The sequence below is a fragment of the Salvelinus fontinalis genome, chromosome 30 (assembly GCF_029448725.1).
Source record: "Salvelinus fontinalis isolate EN_2023a chromosome 30, ASM2944872v1, whole genome shotgun sequence".
NCBI lineage: Eukaryota > Metazoa > Chordata > Actinopteri > Salmoniformes > Salmonidae > Salvelinus > Salvelinus fontinalis.
Genome location: NC_074694.1, coordinates 30,869,023 through 30,886,853, shown reverse-complemented (window position 1 = coordinate 30,886,853; position 17,831 = coordinate 30,869,023). Strand labels below are relative to the sequence as shown.

The 17,831-nt window shown below is 46.7% G+C and overlaps 3 protein-coding genes across 5 annotated transcripts in view; all 3 read right to left on the bottom strand.

Moving 5' to 3' along the window:
- Positions 1–2,030, bottom strand: part of dnah9 (dynein, axonemal, heavy chain 9) — a 130,601-nt gene extending 128,571 nt beyond the window's left edge. Inside the window, exons 1-3 of the mRNA XM_055890440.1 lie at positions 1,478–2,030; positions 501–697; positions 80–238 (exon numbers count right to left, since the gene is read on the bottom strand). Coding sequence (XP_055746415.1) covers positions 80–238; positions 501–697; positions 1,478–1,828 — 707 coding nt within the window. The 5' untranslated portion in view covers positions 1,829–2,030. The remainder of the gene's footprint in view (positions 1–79; positions 239–500; positions 698–1,477) is intronic.
- A 2,317-nt stretch (positions 2,031–4,347) lies between these two features.
- Positions 4,348–5,655, bottom strand: LOC129828508 (urokinase plasminogen activator surface receptor-like). Its single transcript, XM_055889535.1, has 5 exons — positions 5,607–5,655; positions 5,260–5,376; positions 4,921–5,076; positions 4,676–4,780; positions 4,348–4,538 (listed from the first exon to the last, which is right to left on the bottom strand). The coding sequence occupies exons 1-5, from the start codon at positions 5,653–5,655 to the stop codon at positions 4,348–4,350; spliced, it is 618 nt and encodes a 205-aa protein (XP_055745510.1).
- A 2,266-nt stretch (positions 5,656–7,921) lies between these two features.
- On the bottom strand, positions 7,922–10,721 carry LOC129828486 (phospholipase A2 inhibitor and Ly6/PLAUR domain-containing protein-like). 3 transcript variants are annotated; one of them, XM_055889519.1, is made up of 6 exons: positions 10,662–10,721; positions 10,360–10,498; positions 10,057–10,167; positions 9,743–9,895; positions 8,792–8,908; positions 7,922–8,707 (listed from the first exon to the last, which is right to left on the bottom strand). In XM_055889519.1, exons 2-6 carry the CDS (start codon positions 10,406–10,408, stop codon positions 8,514–8,516), a joined length of 624 nt encoding a protein of 207 aa, XP_055745494.1. In that variant the 5' UTR covers positions 10,409–10,498; positions 10,662–10,721; the 3' UTR covers positions 7,922–8,513. The 3 variants fall into 3 exon arrangements, with proteins under 3 accessions (XP_055745494.1, XP_055745493.1, XP_055745492.1); XM_055889518.1 differs by having other exon boundaries at positions 8,013–8,707; positions 10,057–10,170; positions 10,360–10,453; positions 10,662–10,714; XM_055889517.1 differs by having other exon boundaries at positions 8,376–8,707; positions 10,057–10,170.
- Between the last annotated feature and the right edge of the window lie 7,110 nt (positions 10,722–17,831).

Sequence of the window (17,831 nt, the reverse complement as noted above, 5' to 3'; positions counted from 1 at the left end):
AAAAATATCCTACTGTTTCCTGCCTACTGAGCACAACGCAGGGCCATGGCATATAGTGTAGGCCCACTACAGTACTGACCTGCTGCTCCAGAAGTTGATCTCAGTGTGTGGTGTGGGACTCTTTCCCTCCAGCAGAGGCTCAGACGAGTCCTTCTTCAGGACCCCACGAATCTGGTGGCTCCACTCTATCACCACTGACTCAATGGCATGGATGATGCTCTTGTCCACTACATCTCCCCTGTAGGCGGCAATAACATGGGTTAGACAGGGGTTTGAGACTGGGGTTAGGGGTTAGGTCTGGGTTAGGGTAGCCTAAGGATCTGGTGACTCCAGCTGAATAATAAAACATGTTGATATCTATCAAGTCTGGGGAAATAAAGGTGTATATGTTGTAACACACCTATATATTTGAACACTAATGTTATTGCACGTTATAATGCATAACTCTACTGTGTTGTAATGTCCTGTTATAATATGAGACAGCAGGTCAGTTAGGTTACCTCTTGTCCCTCTCCAGGGCAGCCTGCTCCACTCTCTCTGCCCCAGGTGGTAAAGGCAGCAGAGTCTTGCCTTTCACTTGGCCAGACACCACAAACACATTGGTCTTCAGGGAATGAACATGGCGCTGAATGTCCTGGGATACCACCTGAGGCCATTCACTATGGTTCCTGCTGTTGGACAGCAATGGGACCACAACCTGAAAGGAATAAGTATAACATCAACTTTATCACAGTAAAGAGTATTACAAAATAATGTATAATAACAATAGCTATTATTCACTCATTTCCAGTGGTGTAAAGTACTTAAGTAAAAATACTTTAAAGTACTACTTAAGTAATTTTTTTAGGTATCTGTACTTTACTTGACTATTTATATGTTGGACTACTTTTACTTTTTACTCCATACATTTTCCCTGACACCCAAGAGTACTTGTTACATTTTCAATGCTTAGCAGGACAGGAAAATGGTCCAGTTCACTCACTTATCAATTATCAAGAGAACATCCCTGGTCATCCCTACTGCCTCTGAACTGGAGGACTCACTAAACACAAAATGCTTAGTTTGTAAATTATGTCTGAGTGTTGTAGTGTGCCCTGGCTATCCGTTGGTAAATAAAAAATAAATAAAAAAGGAAATTGTGCTGTACGATTTGATTATTATAAGCAATTTGAAATGATTTATACTTTTACTTTTGATACATAAGTATATTTTGGCAGATACATTTGCTTTTCATAGGTAAGTGTTTTTCTGGGTGACTCATTTTTACTTGAGATATGTTCTATGAAGGTATCTTTAACTTTACTCAAGTATGACAATTGGGTACTTATTCCACCACTGCTCATTTCATTACCTAAAAATAATATGAGATGCCTATGTAAAGTATTGTCGTTGATTTTAGTTCAATTGTTTGTAACATACACACCTGTAATAGGTGAGCTGTCCTGCGCACTGAGCATTACAGTACTTTAATTCTTACCTCCTCCACTAGTGCAGAAAACTGGTCAAGCGGCGCGTAGGACAAGTCTCCATATACCAAATTACTTTTCATTGAGTCAGGGGTTAGAGCTGTTTTGCTTCTTTTGACGAAGTAAACACCCTTGTTTTTAACGGTCGCTGGAAACCCGACAGTGGGCAGCAAGTGGCCAGCTGCATTCAGAGACACGACCAGTGTAATTTGGTCGGTTTTGTCCAAGAACTCCTGAATAACTTGCTTGTTGTCATCGGTGGAAATACATTTTTGCCACCGGTCTTGCTTCAGTTTTAGAGTTTTTAACACGTACTTCTCTATGAATTCGAATCTCCTGTCCTCTGCCGGAGAATCTTCCATTTTTGCCCTGTTCTCCTATCCTCCTCCGCTCTTCAGCCCACTGCCAGTGACCCAGTGGCGTGGGTGGGTTTGTGTATAAAGTGATTGTGTCCTGGCCTCCATAGTAACGCTGTGTTTGCATTAATGAACCATCCGTTGCTTGGGGTACAAAAGCTACCTCCTGGCTCTAACCCTTGTCATTCTTCCAGATAGGTTAACTAGGTAACTAGTCGCGCTTTCTGTTTGTGTGCCAACTTTTCAAGATTGAGGAGAATATTAACTTTAGCCTACATGAGAAGCACTGCAACAGGTGATAAACTATGGTTAAACGTTGTGCGCAAAAGGAAACATGCAGGGTAGTCTATCACCACACCATTTCCAGGAAAATAATTTCAGTCTCCAATCGTAGGCCTTGTATTAGGCTATCCCACATGTTTAAGTATAATGTTGAGCAAGACGTCAGGGCCATAGACGGACCGTTTATCTTATCCCAAATACAGAAACATGCAATTGCCAATTCCTGCCACAAAGTGGCACCAGTGGAGTACAAACAGCTACCCTAGTCAACCTCATCCAACCAATCCAGTGACCTCTATCAAGGGTAAGGGCTGGTCCTAACCAATAGCTGACCCCAATATAGCATGACCTTATTTGGGAACTTTATTTAGGTTTTACGTATAAAGCACATCAAGCAATCCTATCTCCCTGTGAAAATAGTATGAACATAACATTTTGAAGCTTTAAAGACTGATAAATCTAAAAGCAAATGGGACATAAAAGCATTGGCCATGAACACTAAATATTGTACTACTACTTCATTCATTATACAGTATCTGAGATGTACTTTCTCTGTTCCTGATTAAAAAGATCAAACCACCAATGAACAGTTTGTGGTTTTCCATCTTTCTGTCGCGTACAGTAAATATCAGCAATCCTAACATCATGATGATACACATGTCAAATCTGGCAAAAGAAAACAGAAAATGTTTATTATCATTCAGGGTTCTGATGTGGGGATGAAATAAAAGCATTATCAGCAGCATAATATAAAATATTTGTCTTTGTCCACTTTCAAAGGGATAAGTGAACTCTGAGTAAACAGCATAGACCTCCATAGGAGAGAAAGGGGGAGGGAGAGAGAGAGTGTGTCTGTGTGTGTGTCTGCGTAAGTGTGGGTGAGTGTGTCTGAGTGAGTGTGTGTATGTGTTTGTGTGCCGGGAACCCAGTGTATGTGTGTGTCCGGAACCCATCGACCAAGGAGTCTCAGTTCGTCTCCCTCTTTGAAGATTAGCATGACAGACCAAAGGCAACAACCAGACCAGCCCAGGGTCCGGCTTTCCATTCCACAATCAAAGAGGGTCTTCGTCACTGATACAAGAGGGCTGTTGTTAACAGCTAGCCGGGTGGCTATCTGTTCGCATGGTTATGTACACTACCACTGATGCCTCTGTGTCTGAGCCACTGTGGGATTATTCATCTTTACAAAATATACAAATAAAGATGACAAGCATCCACATATAGGATTATTTACTTTTATTTTATTAGTCCCAAAGCACATTAAGCATATAATAACTGATTGATAATAACTGTTGATATAAATGGGTACACACTGCCATGTTACAACCCTCAGCTAGCTACAAGCAGTACAGAGAAAACTAAGAGAAGCTAAAATATAGGGTATGATCATATACCTGAGAATAAACCTATCTCCTAAATTTGTTTACTCTCTGCCCCATCAGACCTGACTTTACCCTGCTACGTTCACCCGATAATGGCATCATATCAAACATAGTAAAAAGGTATAAAAATATATTTATGGCCTCGTTAACATTCTTTGGTTTAGCATCAGATGTTTGGTGGTCCTTCTCTCTATTTCCTTTTCCTTTACTGCTTTCAGATGTGTGTAAGACCTTTGTTTAGGAAGAGAGTACAATTGAAGTTGATGATAGAGAGGGAGCAACCTTGATCTTTGCACTGTACCGTATGTAACATAGTTTTGTGGTGATATTATGCCATTATATAATTAAGCAATAAGGCCCAAGGGGGTGTAGTATATGGCCAATATAAATTGGCTAATGGCTGTTCTTAAGCACGATGCAACTCAGAGTGCCTGGATACAGGCCTTATCCGTGGTATATGGCCAATATACCAGGAACCCCTTGGGCCTTATTGCTTAATTATATAAAGGCATAATATAATCGGGTTACCAAAGTAATTAGAGCAGTAAAAATGTAACATGTTTTGTCATACACGTGGTATACGGTCTGACATTCCACAGCTGTCAGCCAATCAGCATTCAGGGCGCGTACCACCCAGTTTATAATATACAGTAACGTACAAGTAAAGAGTAAAGAGTGACATGAGTGACTACAGATTTTAAAGCAATTCTACAATTTCCATTTCTTTTGCGAATAAATTTAAAATCCAAACACAATAATATTACTTATATTTAAAATGTCTTAGATGTACCAATATAGTGACACATTAATTTATTGTGGATATCACACCAACGGTTGGGATTACATGAATCCTCCCACTAACTAGACCAGTGAGATGATGAGGGGACCCAGCAGAAGAGGGAGAGAGCTCAGACTCATCCCCATGGCTTTGTTACACAGACTCCCTTTACAGCAGTTGAGGTTAGTCTGGTTGGGCATCGCAGACCAGAGGCATGAGTCACTGGAGGCACAGCCTCCATAAATGGTGTCTTTTCCCCCATCAGGAGTGGTCTCTGGCAACATGCAAAACAAAAAAAGACTCTAAAACATGTCTTGTTGTCAATGTCTCTGCACATCTAGAAATAAAATATTAAAATAATTCAAACGTGTCACGTCTCATGGGGTTTCATGCCAGTGAAAATGAACTCACGTTTATATTTGAAGCAGTGGTCTTCAATTCCAACGCATTGCAAAACTTCATAAGTACCATTCACCCAGGTATGACAATGTAGTTTATTGGGCTTGTCACTGAGGGCTGCCCAGACCACAGATTAACAACCATGTCATTAAATAACAACCTACGCAAACTAATAAATACCAAGCATTGCTTTTCTCAAACTAGACCATCAATGGAGAGCTGAGAGCTTGTACATTTGACTAGATGGGTGTTCTTACCAGGGAGGGTGTCTATGTTGCAGCCTGTTGTGTTGCAGCAAAACGAGGATTGGGAGGCGTGTGAGTATCCGTTGTTCATTGACAGTTCTGTTACTTTATCCATGAAATAACAGTTTTCGGCTACATATGTACAACCCTTAGATACTCTGATGGAATCTGAATGTGATGGAGAGAGGAGAGGTTAAAAATCATTCACAATGCAAACTGTAACAATGGTGCAATTGTACATTTGAAATATAAAATAAAAACATATTGGGGGGAAAAAATACTTCAATGTGTAATGAGTCTGGAATTTATTACAACCCATTATTACAAGAACAGAGTCAACTCCATACTTACCTGAAGGATATTCTATGCTTGTTAAGGTGGAACATACTGCTTTCACACAGTTCTTTAATACTGTTGTCTGACAGTTTTTATCCTCAGAATGACAGGTGTAGCAATTGAGCATGTCAGCTAGAAACCAAAACATCCAAGATTATGAATAAATATAAACATATATATATATCAACAGTGGTCGATCGTTAAACAAATAATTAACTAAACTCATCAATTGTAATCGTCATCATGTTATTATACATCAAATTGAACATAACTGCTGTATGTCAAAATAAGGTGTACATATGGACATGTTGGGTCTACTGACAAATATGTAAGAACCAATCGACATGGATTCAGTAAGTTACCTGTGTAGAACAGTGTGAAGGCGCAGGAGATTGTCAGGATGAGCTTCATCGTGGATAGATAGACCGCTATGAGGTACAAATGAACTGAGCTCCTTACAAATACAGCTGTCTTTCAAGAGTCTTTCAACTGTTTCACATAATTTACTGATAGTTCAGCCTATTCAAACCGTTTCTTATCCACGTAAGTTAATCATTCATTTCCCAAATCCCCCAAATGTATCAGGGACAGTGTTGTTATAATGTGACATTTATCTCCATATTTCCAAGGGCTGTAGAGTGGTTGGTTTATCATAGCAGACACACAGGTCTGCCAAACAAAATATACAATATTTGCTCAACACATTTGCTGCTGACACGGCGTCCTTTTTGTGTGAATGTCACCTTTGCATTCCTTTATGTGCTCACAGTAAGGTCAAACTGGAACAAATCATGTTTAGTTAATCATTCATATAGACTCTATTTTCATAATGGTCAATTCCCTGATCTACACTGAGTGTACTAAGTGTACAACACATTAGGAACACCTTCCTAATATTGAGTTTCACCCCTTTTTCCCTCAGAAAAGCCTAAATTCATCGGATATGGACTCTACAAGGTGTTGAAAGCATCTCACAGGGGTGCTGGCCTATGTTGACTCCAATTCTTCCCACAGTTGTGTCAAGTTGGCTGGATGTCCTTTGGGTGGTGGACCATTCTTGATAAACACGGAAAACTGTTGAACGTGACTACTACCATACCCCGTTCAAGGGCACTTAAATATTTTGTCTTGCCCATTCACCCTCTGAATGACACACATACACAATCGATGTCTCAATTTTCTCAAGGCTTAAAAATCCTTCTTTAACCTGTCTCCTCCTCTTCATCAAAGTGACATCAGTAAAGGAGCATAGCTTTCACTGGATTCACCTGGTCAGTCTATGTATGTCACGGAAAGAGCAGGTGTTTCTAATGTTTTGTAGACTCAGTGTACAGTTTGTCCAGGATGCTGCTCCAGACTCCAGACAGATACTCCTGTTGGGTCAAGCCCTCTCAGGACACACTCCCTCATTCAGGTACCAATAAAACACAGGGTTTTTTAATAGTTTATTATTATTAGGACCTCTCATAGCCCACCTATGGCTAGTCTTCCGACAGTACTTTGAAAAGTAAAAATCCTACAGAAATTTAAAACAAACATAAACACAAATTAGGAAACCCACATTGTTATTAACCGTACATAGCGTGGATTTCCCCATCACTATGGTCCCAATTCCGACCCGAGTTAAGCACGTAAATGGAACGCTATTCCCTTTTTATGCACTTTTCTCTCTATACAGTACGTATTCTGACTTTGAATTTAAGCATGAGAATAGCGTGCTATTCACCCGCTATTCATTTGGGGTGGAGATCAGATAAATGAAGGTGTGGCAGAGGTGTGTTTACACATAAATTGTATCCTGACCTTGACTTAATTATCTAACAATTCCACCAACTTTAGAAACCATGAATAAGGTCTAGCGAACCTATCGGTTCCAAGTGAGAAAAAACATCTACTAAATTATTTTCTGAAAGAAGTCATATCGTTCTCTATACACTGTGATTTGCAACTTGATAAGAACTATTGATAAGTGTAACGAGTCCTGTGTGTAGCTGGTGAGAGAGTCAGGCGAAGGACAGTAGATACGAGTAAAAAACGTGCTTTACTCAAAAAAGACAAATATACAAAGTAACATCTTGAGCACACACAGACGGACCGAAATGTACAAATAAACAATCACTCACAAAAACCATGTGGGGAACAGAGGGTTAAATAATGAACAAGTGATTGTGGGATTGACAACAGGTGTGTGAAACAAAGACAAAACAAATGGAAAATGAAAAGTGGATCGGCAGTAGCTAGAAAGCCGGTGACGTCGACCGCCGAACGTCGCCTGAGCAACTAAAGGAACCAACTTCGGCAGAAGTCGTGACAGTAGCCCCCCCTTGACGCGCGGCTCCAGCAGCGCGCCTACACCGACCTCGGGGACGACCCGGAGGACGAGGCGCAGGGCGATCCGGATGGAGACGGTGGAAATCCCACAGCAACGAAGGGTCCAGAACGTCCTCCACCGGCACCCAGCATCTCTCCTCCGGACCGTACCCCTCCCACTCCACAATGTACTGAAGGCCCCTCGCCCGACGCCTCTAGTCCAGGATAGCTCAAACAGCATACGCCAGGGCCCCCTCGATGTCCAGAGGGGGCGGAGGAACCTCCCGCACCCACAAACCGCGGACCCAGCTGCCGGTAGGGCAAGCGGAGGGGCAGGTTTTGGGTCGAGAACCAGACCCGGTCCCCCGGTGCGAACACCGGGGCCTCGCTGCGGTGGCGGTCAGCGCCCTCTTTTTGCTGCCTCACGGACCGTTGTAGGTGCACATGGGCGGCGTCCCAGGTCTCCTCCGAGCGCTTGAACCATTCGTCCACCGCAGGAGCTTCGATCTGGCTCTGATGCCACGGTGCCAGAACCGGCTGATACCCCAGTATGCACTGGAAAGGAGAGAGGTTAGTGGAGGAGTGGCGGAGTGAGTTTTGGGCCATCTCTGCCCAGGGGATGAACGCCGCACACTCCCCCGGCAGGTCCTGGCAATATGACCGTAGAAACCTACCCACATCCTGGTTGACTCTCTCCACCTGCTCGTTACTCTCGGGGTGAAAACCTGAGGTGAGGCTGACCGAGACCCCCAGACGTTCCATGAAAATCATATCCCACTACAGAGTAGAGTGCCAAATTAAAGATATTAAAACGGTCTACTTTTTACTATTTATTTTAAAAGCATTATACAAATCATCATCCTTCCTAATTCCTACTAACAAATTCACCTCCAACATTTCCTGATCTTGTGGACACATATCACTCTTAACGGTTGGGATGACATGAATCCTCCCACTAACTAGACCAGTGAGAGGATGAGGAGTCCCAGCAGAAGAGGGAGAGAGCTCAGTCCCATCCCCATGGCTTTGTTACACAGACTCCCTTCACAGCAGTTGAAGTTAGACGTAGAGGGGGCTGTCTCGGGCCAGCGGCATACATCAGCGGAGGCACAGCCCAGGTGTCGTCCATCATTACTTCCATCACCAGCGGGCACTAGCAACATGAAAAACAAAAACAGTAATTAAAGCAGCTGTTAAATACTTTCCAAGGGATTTCATGTCACTGAAAATGAACTACCTGTATGTTTGAAGCAGTGGTCTTCAACTCCAACACATTGTACAATTGTGTTGCAGACTTGATCCTCTTTACTCTTGCAGGTGTAACATTGTAGTTTATTGGGCTTGTCACTGAGCACTGTACCACAGGTGAAAAACAATCATGTCAGTATCCTGTAATGCCAGTCCTTAATTAAACCTACATATTTTAAACTAAATATCAAGACCTTGATTGATCAATTATTTGATTACAATCGGTTGGAGTGTTTGACATAATGGCTGTGCTTGTGTTGTCTCTCAGTTGTGTAGCCTAAGCAAAGAAACATTCACTTAACACATGCTTCAGATGTCATGCCACTGTCCTGTCCTTTATTAAGATTAAGATGACATCATTGGTCAAATCAAGTGGTCCAACCGACATGTGACTTCCACTTATAAACGAACGCCTCCGAAAGACATACTGTAAATACACGTACATGTTTTGGAGAGGTGCGGGGGGCTGCCACAGTGGTGGAGCTAGGATTTGATACCAGCAACCCTCCGGTTGCCAGCCCACTTCCCGCCAACACTCCTAGGTTATCTGCCGCCCTATATCAGTAGTAGTCTCCACTTATCAGGCACTGACAATACATAGGAGAAACATTTTCCTAACGCAAAAGAGCCATAAACCACATTGTAATCTCACAGTGTGATCTTGTTTAAAACTTTTCTTCAGCAATGTGCGTTATAAGGAGGTGAGTTTAGTGAACTGAGCGATTCATAAATAGTTGCCTCTTTATAATGCACATTGTTGAAGAAAAGTATCAAATGAAATCATGCTGCCAGATTATTATGGTAAGTTTTTCACTATGCACAATGTTAAACAAAGAAAATGTTGCCCATAGTGTTTCTATGAAATACTGAAACCACGTCATCAATGTGATTCTGAGAGCTTGTGAATGTCAGAAATCCGAAACTTGATGTCTGACGTTACCTGGGAGAGTATTCTTGTTACAGCCGTCCGTGCTGCAGCAGTACATGCTGTTGGAGGTGTGTGAATATCCACCACTGATTGATATGTTTGTTGTTGCATCCATGAATACACAGGTTTCCTCTCTCGTTGTGCATGCCTTAGAGACTCTGGTGCCTGATGGGGAGTAAAAATGACTTCATAGCGACTTTAAAGTCAAAGGGCCCTGAGTTTTTCTGACCAGGAAAAAATCTGGACCATATTTATAGTGTAATCAGCCTGGAATTGAATTGCAACCATTCATGACAAGAACGGACTCAACTCCAAACCAGACTTACCTAAATGACCAAATACTGTTGTCATAGTGGAACACACTTCTCCTCCAGAACACATCTCTAACGTTGTTCCGTTGCACTCATCAGACTCACAAGTGTAGCACTGTAGTGTGTCTGCTAATGAAGATTACACCAGATAACAGGAACAAAGTATCAAAACATCGAAATATTGAACGAACACACTAACTAATAATTAACAGATACACTTGTATACCAACTACTACTGTATGTGGAAATAAGGTGAACATATTGACATTTTGGCTCCAATAACAAATTGGAACCAAACAACACAATTTAAAAGGTTACCTGTGTAGAACAGTGCGAAGGTGAAGAAGATTGTCAGGATTAGCTCCATCTCGGATAGCTATGCAGTAAAAAAAACTGGAAGATGGACGTGGTTCTGTTCAAGAACTCAAATGTGAGTAGAGGTGAGTGACGCAGAGTACTGTATGAAATTCAAACAAAAAACGACTCACTTTCTACCATCTATCTTATAGCCCTTAGACCATACGTCCATGTTAATGAAATATTTTTTTACCTCATTTGGACAAAAGGCTATTGATCAGGCAAACTACTACAAATCATTATAATACTATATATAGGCTTACCCCTTGTGAAACGGTTCTCACTGATGTAAACGCCAGGCCTCTTGAGATTTCCACTTATTGTTAAACAAGCAATAGAAAGGAAATGTGACTTCCTTGGGCAGGACATCTTGCAGATAGATCTCTGGACCCTCCTCCTAACAGTTTCTAAACAACACTCAAAGGTCATACACAGTAAAGGTTACAAAGTCAAAATACATGTATCATAGAATAAAGAACATACAGTACAATTCCTACATCTATCTTTCCTATGCAATGCACTCCCATTCCTGAGTTTCAAGCAAAACACATGTAGGCCTATCAAATAAATAAGCCAGTGTAGAACTATTTGATGAGATTCGATGATCTTTTCATTTCATCTCATATCAGATAGTTGGCAAGTATTATGACTATACGTTTTAAAGGGTGCTGATGTGTTTCTTGTGCGACCAGGCAAGCCCTCTCATAACATGCTTCCTCATTTGTTTTCCAGAGCGCACAATAATGACTCAAATGTTTTAGCATCTATAGCTTGGATGGTGCCCACATTGATCGTGCCCCTGCTCATAAATATCTTAGAATTTGGATAGACGACAAGTTGTCTTTAAAGAAAAACACATACAGTAGATGAGTTACCTAAGAAGCTGATAATAAAAATGGGCTTCTTGTATAGAAACACGATTGCTTAATAGTAGAAAGCAGATCCTTCTGTCAAAGTTCCTACCGGTCTTAGACTATGGTGATATCATCTATTGTGACCAGTGGTGGAAAAAGTACCCAATTGTCATACTTGAGAAAAAGTTCAGATAAAAAATGACTCAAGTGTCACGCCCTGACCTTAGTATTCTTTGTTTTCTTTATTATTTTAGTTAGGTCAGGGTGTGACATGGGGAATGTTTGTGTTTTGTTGGTTTTGGGTGATTCTATGGTAAAGGGGTTGTTGGGTGTAGGATATGGGTTTGTGTTGAGTACATGTGTCTAGCGTTGTCTATGTATGTTTAGTTGTCTAGGAGAGTCTATGGTTACCTGAATGAGTTCCCAATTAGAGACAGCTGATTTCGGTTGTCTCTGATTGGGAGCCTTATTTAGGGTAGCCATAGGCTTTCATTTGTTGTGAGTAGTTGTCTATGTGATACGTTTGTAGCCAGTGTGTGCACATCGTTGTTTAGCTTCACGATCGTTTTCTTGTTTTGTTTAGTGTTTAAGTGTTTTTGTTTCGTGTGCCTTCTTCGTTAATAAAAAGGAGATGGCTTATTTTCCTAAAGCTGCGTTTTGGTCCGTCAATCCTCCACACGATCGTGACAGAACTACTCACCAATACAGGACCAAGCGGCATGGAAAGCGGCAACAGGACCCACCTACACAGGATTCGTGGACATGGGAGGAGATACTGGATGGTAAGGGGCCGTGGGCACAACCGGGAGAATATCGCCTTCCTCGTGAAGAGCTGGAGGCAGCTAAAGCCGAGAGGAGGCGATATGAGGAGGCAGCACGGAGACAAGGCTGGAAGCCCGTGAGTACAACCCAAAAATTTCTTGGGGGGGGCCTTAAAGGGAGTGTGGCGAAGTCAGGTAGGAAACCTGCGCCTACTCCCTGTACTTACCGTGGAGAGCGAGAGTACGGGCAGACACCGTGTTACGCAGTAGAGCGCACGGTGTCTCCTGTACGCGTGCATAGCCCGGTTCGGTACATTTCAGCTCCACGTATCGGCCGGGCTAGACTGAGCGTTGAGCCGTATGTCATGAAGCCGGCCCAACACATCTGGTCACCAGTGCGTCTCCTCGGGCCGGCGTACATGGCACCAGCCTTACGCATGGTGTCCCCGGTTCGCCTACATAGGCCGGTGCGGGTTATTCCACCTCCCCGCACTGGTCAGGCGACGGGGAGCATACAACCAGGTAGGGTTGGGCAGGCTCGGCGCTCAAGGGAGCCAGTACGCCTGCACGGTCCGGTATTTCCGGCGCCACCTCCCCGCCCCAACCCAGTACCACCAGTGCCTCCTCCACGCACTAGCTATATGGTGCGTGTCTCCAGCCCTTTACCACCAGTGCCTAAACCACGTACCAAGCCTCCTGTGTGTCCCCAGAGTCCTGTGCGTCCTGTTGCTGCTCCCCGCACTAGCCCTGAGATGCGTGTCCCCAGCCCGGTGCCACCAGTCCCAGCACCACGCACCAGGCCTACAGTGCGCCTCAGCCGGCAGGAGTCTGCCGTCTGCACAGCGATGCCTGAACTGCCCGTCTGCCAAGCGCCATCTGAGCCATCCGTCTCCCCAGCGCCGTCTGAGCCATCCGTCTCCCCAGCGCCGTCTGAGCCATCCGTCTCCCCAGCGCCGTCTGAGCCATCCGTCTCCCCAGCGCCGTCTGAGCCATCCGTCTCCCCAGCGCCGTCTGAGCCATCCGTCTGCCATGAGCCTACAGAGCCGTCCGTCTGCCATGAGCCTACAGAGCCGTCCGTCTGCCAGGAGCCGCTAGAGCCGTCCGCCAGACGGGAGCCGCTAGAGCCGTCCGCCAGACGGGAGCCGCTAGAGCCGTCCGCCAGACGGGAGCCGCTAGAGCCGTCCGCCAGACGGGAGCCGCTAGAGCCGTCCGCCAGACGGGAGCCGCTAGAGCCGTCCGCCAGACGGGAGCCGCTAGAGCCGTCCGCCAGACGGGAGCCGCTAGAGCCGTCCGCCAGACGGGAGCCGCTAGAGCCGTCCGCCAAACGGGAGCCGCTAGAGCCGTCCGCCAGACGGGAGCCGCTAGAGCCGTCCGCCAGACGGGAGCCGCTAGAGCCGTCCGCCAGACGGGAGCCGCTAGAGCCGTCCGCCAGACGGGAGCCGCTAGAGCCGTCCGCCAGACGGGAGCCGCTAGAGCCGTCCGCCAGACGGGAGCCGCTAGAGCCGTCCGCCAGACGGGAGCCGCTAGAGCCGTCCGCCAGACGGGAGCCGCTAGAGCCGTCCGCCAGACGGGAGCCGCTAGAGCCGTCCGCCAGACGGGAGCCGCTAGAGCCGTCCGCCAGACGGGAGCCGCTAGAGCCGTCCGCCAGACGGGAGCCGCTAGAGCCGTCCGCCAGACAGGAGCCGCTAGAGCCGTCCGCCAGACAGGAGCCGCTAGAGCCGTCCGCCAGACAGGAGCCGCTAGAGCCGTCCGCCAGACAGGAGCCGCTAGAGCCGTCCGCCAGACAGGAGCCGCTAGAGCCGTCCGCCAGACAGGAGCCGCTAGAGCCGTCCGCCAGACAGGAGCCGCTAGAGCCGTCCGCCAGACAGGAGCCGCCAGAGCCGCCCGCCAGACAGGAGCCGCCAGAGCCGCCCGCCAGACAGGAGCCGCCAGAGCCGCCCGCCAGACAGGAGCCGCCAGAGCCGCCCGCCAGACAGGAGCCGCCAGAGCCGCCCGCCAGACAGGAGCCGCCAGAGCCGCCCGCCAGACAGGAGCCGCCAGAGCCGCCCGCCAGGCAGGAGCCGCCAGAGCCGTCCGCCAGACAGGAGCCGCCAGAGCCGTCCGCCAGACAGGAGCCGCCAGAGCCGTCCGCCAGACAGGAGCCGCCAGAGCCGCCCGCCAGACAGGAGCCGCCAGAGCCGCCCGCCAGACAGGAGCCGCCAGAGCCGCCCGCCAGACAGGAGCCGCCAGAGCCGTCCGCCAGACAGGATCCGCCAGAGCCGTCCGCCAGACAGGAGCCGCCAGAGCCGTCCGCCAGACAGGAGCCGCCAGAGCCGTCCGCCAGACAGGAGCCGCCAGAGCCGTCCGCCAGACAGGAGCCGCCAGAGCCGTCCGCCAGACAGGAGCCGCCAGAGCCGTCCGCCAGACAGGAGCCGCCAGAGCCGTCCGCCAGACAGGAGCCGCTAGAGCCGTCCGCCAGACAGGAGCCGCTAGAGCCGTCCGCCAGACAGGAGCCGCTAGAGCCGTCCGCCAGACAGGAGCCGCTAGAGCCGTCCGCCAGACAGGAGCCGCCAGAGCCGCCCGCCAGACAGGAGCCGCCAGAGCCGCCCGCCAGACAGGAGCCGCCAGAGCCGCCCGCCAGACAGGAGCCGCCAGAGCCGCCCGCCAGACAGGATCCGCCAGAGCCGCCAGCCAGACAGGATCCGCCAGAGCCGCCAACCAGACAGGATCCGCCAGAGCCGCCAGCCAGCCAGGTTCCGCCAGAGCCGCCAGCCAGCCATGAGCGGCCAGATCCGTCAGCCAGCCATGAGCGGCCAGATCCGTCAGCCAGCCATGAGCGGCCAGATCCGTCAGCCAGCCATGAGCGGCCAGATCCGTCAGCCAGCCATGAGCGGCCAGATCCGTCAGCCAGCCATGAGCGGCCAGATCCGTCAGCCAGCCATGAGCGGCCAGATCCGTCAGCCAGCCATGAGCAGCCAGATCCGTCAGCCAGCCATGAGCAGCCAGATCCGTCAGCTAGCCATGAGCAGCCAGATCCGTCAGCCAGCCATGGGCCGTCCCTCAGTCCGGAGCTGCAGTCCCTCAGTCCGGAGCTGCAGTCCCTCAGCCTGGTGCTGCCCCTTACCCTGGTACTGCCCCTGACCCTGGTACTGCCCCTTAGTCCGGAGCTGCCCCTTAGTCCGGAACTGCCCCTTAATGCAGTGTGGTTAATGTGGAGGGGGGTCTTTTGGAGGAAGCTAAGGAGGCGGTTAGGGACTGTGGTGACGTGGGGACCACGACCAGAGCCGGAGCCGCCACCGTGGATGGAAGCCCACCCAGACCCTCCCCTAGACTGGTTAATGGTGCGCCCGGAGTTCGCACCTTAAGGGGGGGGGTTATGTCACGCCCTGACCTTAGTATTCTTTGTTTTCTTTATTATTTTAGTTAGGTCAGGGTGTGACATGGGGAATGTTTGTGTTTTGTTGGTTTTGGGTGATTCTATGGTAAAGGGGTTGTTGGGTGTAGGATATGGGTTTGTGTTGAGTACATGTGTCTAGCGTTGTCTATGTATGTTTAGTTGTCTAGGAGAGTCTATGGTTACCTGAATGAGTTCCCAATTAGAGACAGCTGATTTCGGTTGTCTCTGATTGGGAGCCTTATTTAGGGTAGCCATAGGCTTTCATTTGTTGTGAGTAGTTGTCTATGTGATACGTTTGTAGCCAGTGTGTGCACATCGTTGTTTAGCTTCACGATCGTTTTCTTGTTTTGTTTAGTGTTTAAGTGTTTTTGTTTCGTGTGCCTTCTTCGTTAATAAAAAGGAGATGGCTTATTTTCCTAAAGCTGCGTTTTGGTCCGTCAATCCTCCACACGATCGTGACATCAAGTAAAAGTGAATGTCACCCAGTAAAATACTACTTGAGTAAAAGTCTGAAAATATTTGGTTTTAAATATACTTAAGTATCAAAAGTAAATGTAATTGCTAAAATATACTTAAGTATCAAAAGTAAAAGTATAAATCATTTCAAATTCCTTGTATTAAACAAACCAGACAGCATGATTTTCTTGTTTTTAAAATTTACGGATAGCCAGGGGCACAGGCAAACATAATTTACAAACCAAGCATTTGTGTTTAGTGAGTCCGCCAGTGTCACGCCCTGACCATAGTAAGCTGTATTTTCTCTGTGTTGGTTGGGGCGTGATAGTGACTTGGGTGGGTCATCTGGGTGATTTTTGTATTTCTATGGTGGCCTGATATGGTTCCCAATCAGAGGCAGCTGTTTATCGTTGTCTCTGATTGGGGATCATATTTAGGTAGCCATTTCCCCATTAGTATTTGTGGGATCTGGTCTATGTTTAGTTGCCTGTCTGCACTATTCGTATAGCGTTTCGGTTGTTGCTTTTGTTAAGTGTTTCATTCATTAAAAGAGAATGTACTTATACCACGCTGCGCCTTGGTCTCACTCATACGACGATCGTGACAGCCAGATCAGAGGCAGTAGGGATGACCAGGCATGTTATCTTGATAAGTGTGTGAATTTGACAATTTTTCTGTCCTGCTAAGCATTCAAAAGTACTTTTGGGTGTCAGGGAAAATGTATGGAGTAAAAAGTACACCATTTTATTGGTAGTGGAGTAAAAGTTGTCCAAAATAAATAGTAAAGTACAGATACACCAAAAAATGACTTAAGTAGTACTTTAAAGTATTGTTACTTAATTATGTCCTTTACACCACTGATGGAGGAGTAAAAAAAAAATGGACTTTGCTTGGGAAGTAGGGCAGTTCAGGGCAGTTCAGACTGCTGATTGAGGACCTTATTAATGATGAATATGTTTTCTATGATCTCTATTTTCTATGTTCTGTTTGGCATTTTGCGTTTGTGTATAGTTTGTAATTACAGGGCACATCTGTAAAAAAAAAAAAATCTTGATCTCAGCATAACTCCCTGTCCTTCTGGAGGGTTCTCCCATCACCACAGAGGAGCTCTGGACCCCTGTCAGAGTGACCGTCAGGTTCTTGTTCAACCTCCCTGACCAAGGACCTTCTCCCCTGATTGTTCAGTTTGGCTTGGCGGCCAGCTCTAGGAAAAGTCTTGGTGGTTCCAAACTTCTTCCATTTAAGAATGATGGAGGCCACTGTGTTCTTGGGGACCTTCAAAGCTGCAGAAATGTTTTGGTACCCTTCCCCAGATTTGTGCCTCGATACAATCCTTTCTCGGCGCTCTACGGAGAATTCATTCGACCTCATGGCATGGTTTTTGCTCTGACATGCACTGTCAACTGTGAGACCTTATATAGACACGTGTGTACCTTTCCAAATCATGTCCAAACAATTTAATTTACCACAGGTTACCACAAGTTCTAGAAACTGTCACGAATCCCGCTTCCTGAGTCTGTTTTTTCCTGTGTTCTGTCCTGGAGTGTTTTTTCCTGTGTCCTGGAACGCACCCTGTCTGGTTGCTGGGCGACGTAGCTAGGTGGAAGATCTCTGAGTACCTGCACCTGTATCCCATCAGCTATCTGCACACCTGGTCCTGATCATCACCCCTCCACTTCATAAGCACTGACCTGACATCCATTCCCTGCCGGATCGTTAGCCATGAACAGTATGTTGTGCCAGTGTATTAGCCTCCAGTTTGTTTTGTACGTCTTGCTTGCCTTGAACTCACCTCCGTTTTTTCTGTCTACAGTCATTCACCCGGAACACTCATCTCATCCCTACCTGGTCGTCGGTGACTTCAGTTACTTCCTTGGATCTGCCTAGTCAATCCCATCAACTCACCTCCGCTGCCCGCTCCGTCACTTGGATTATTCTATAACTACATTCAAACTTGTAAATAAATACTCACTTTCGTCTTACTCT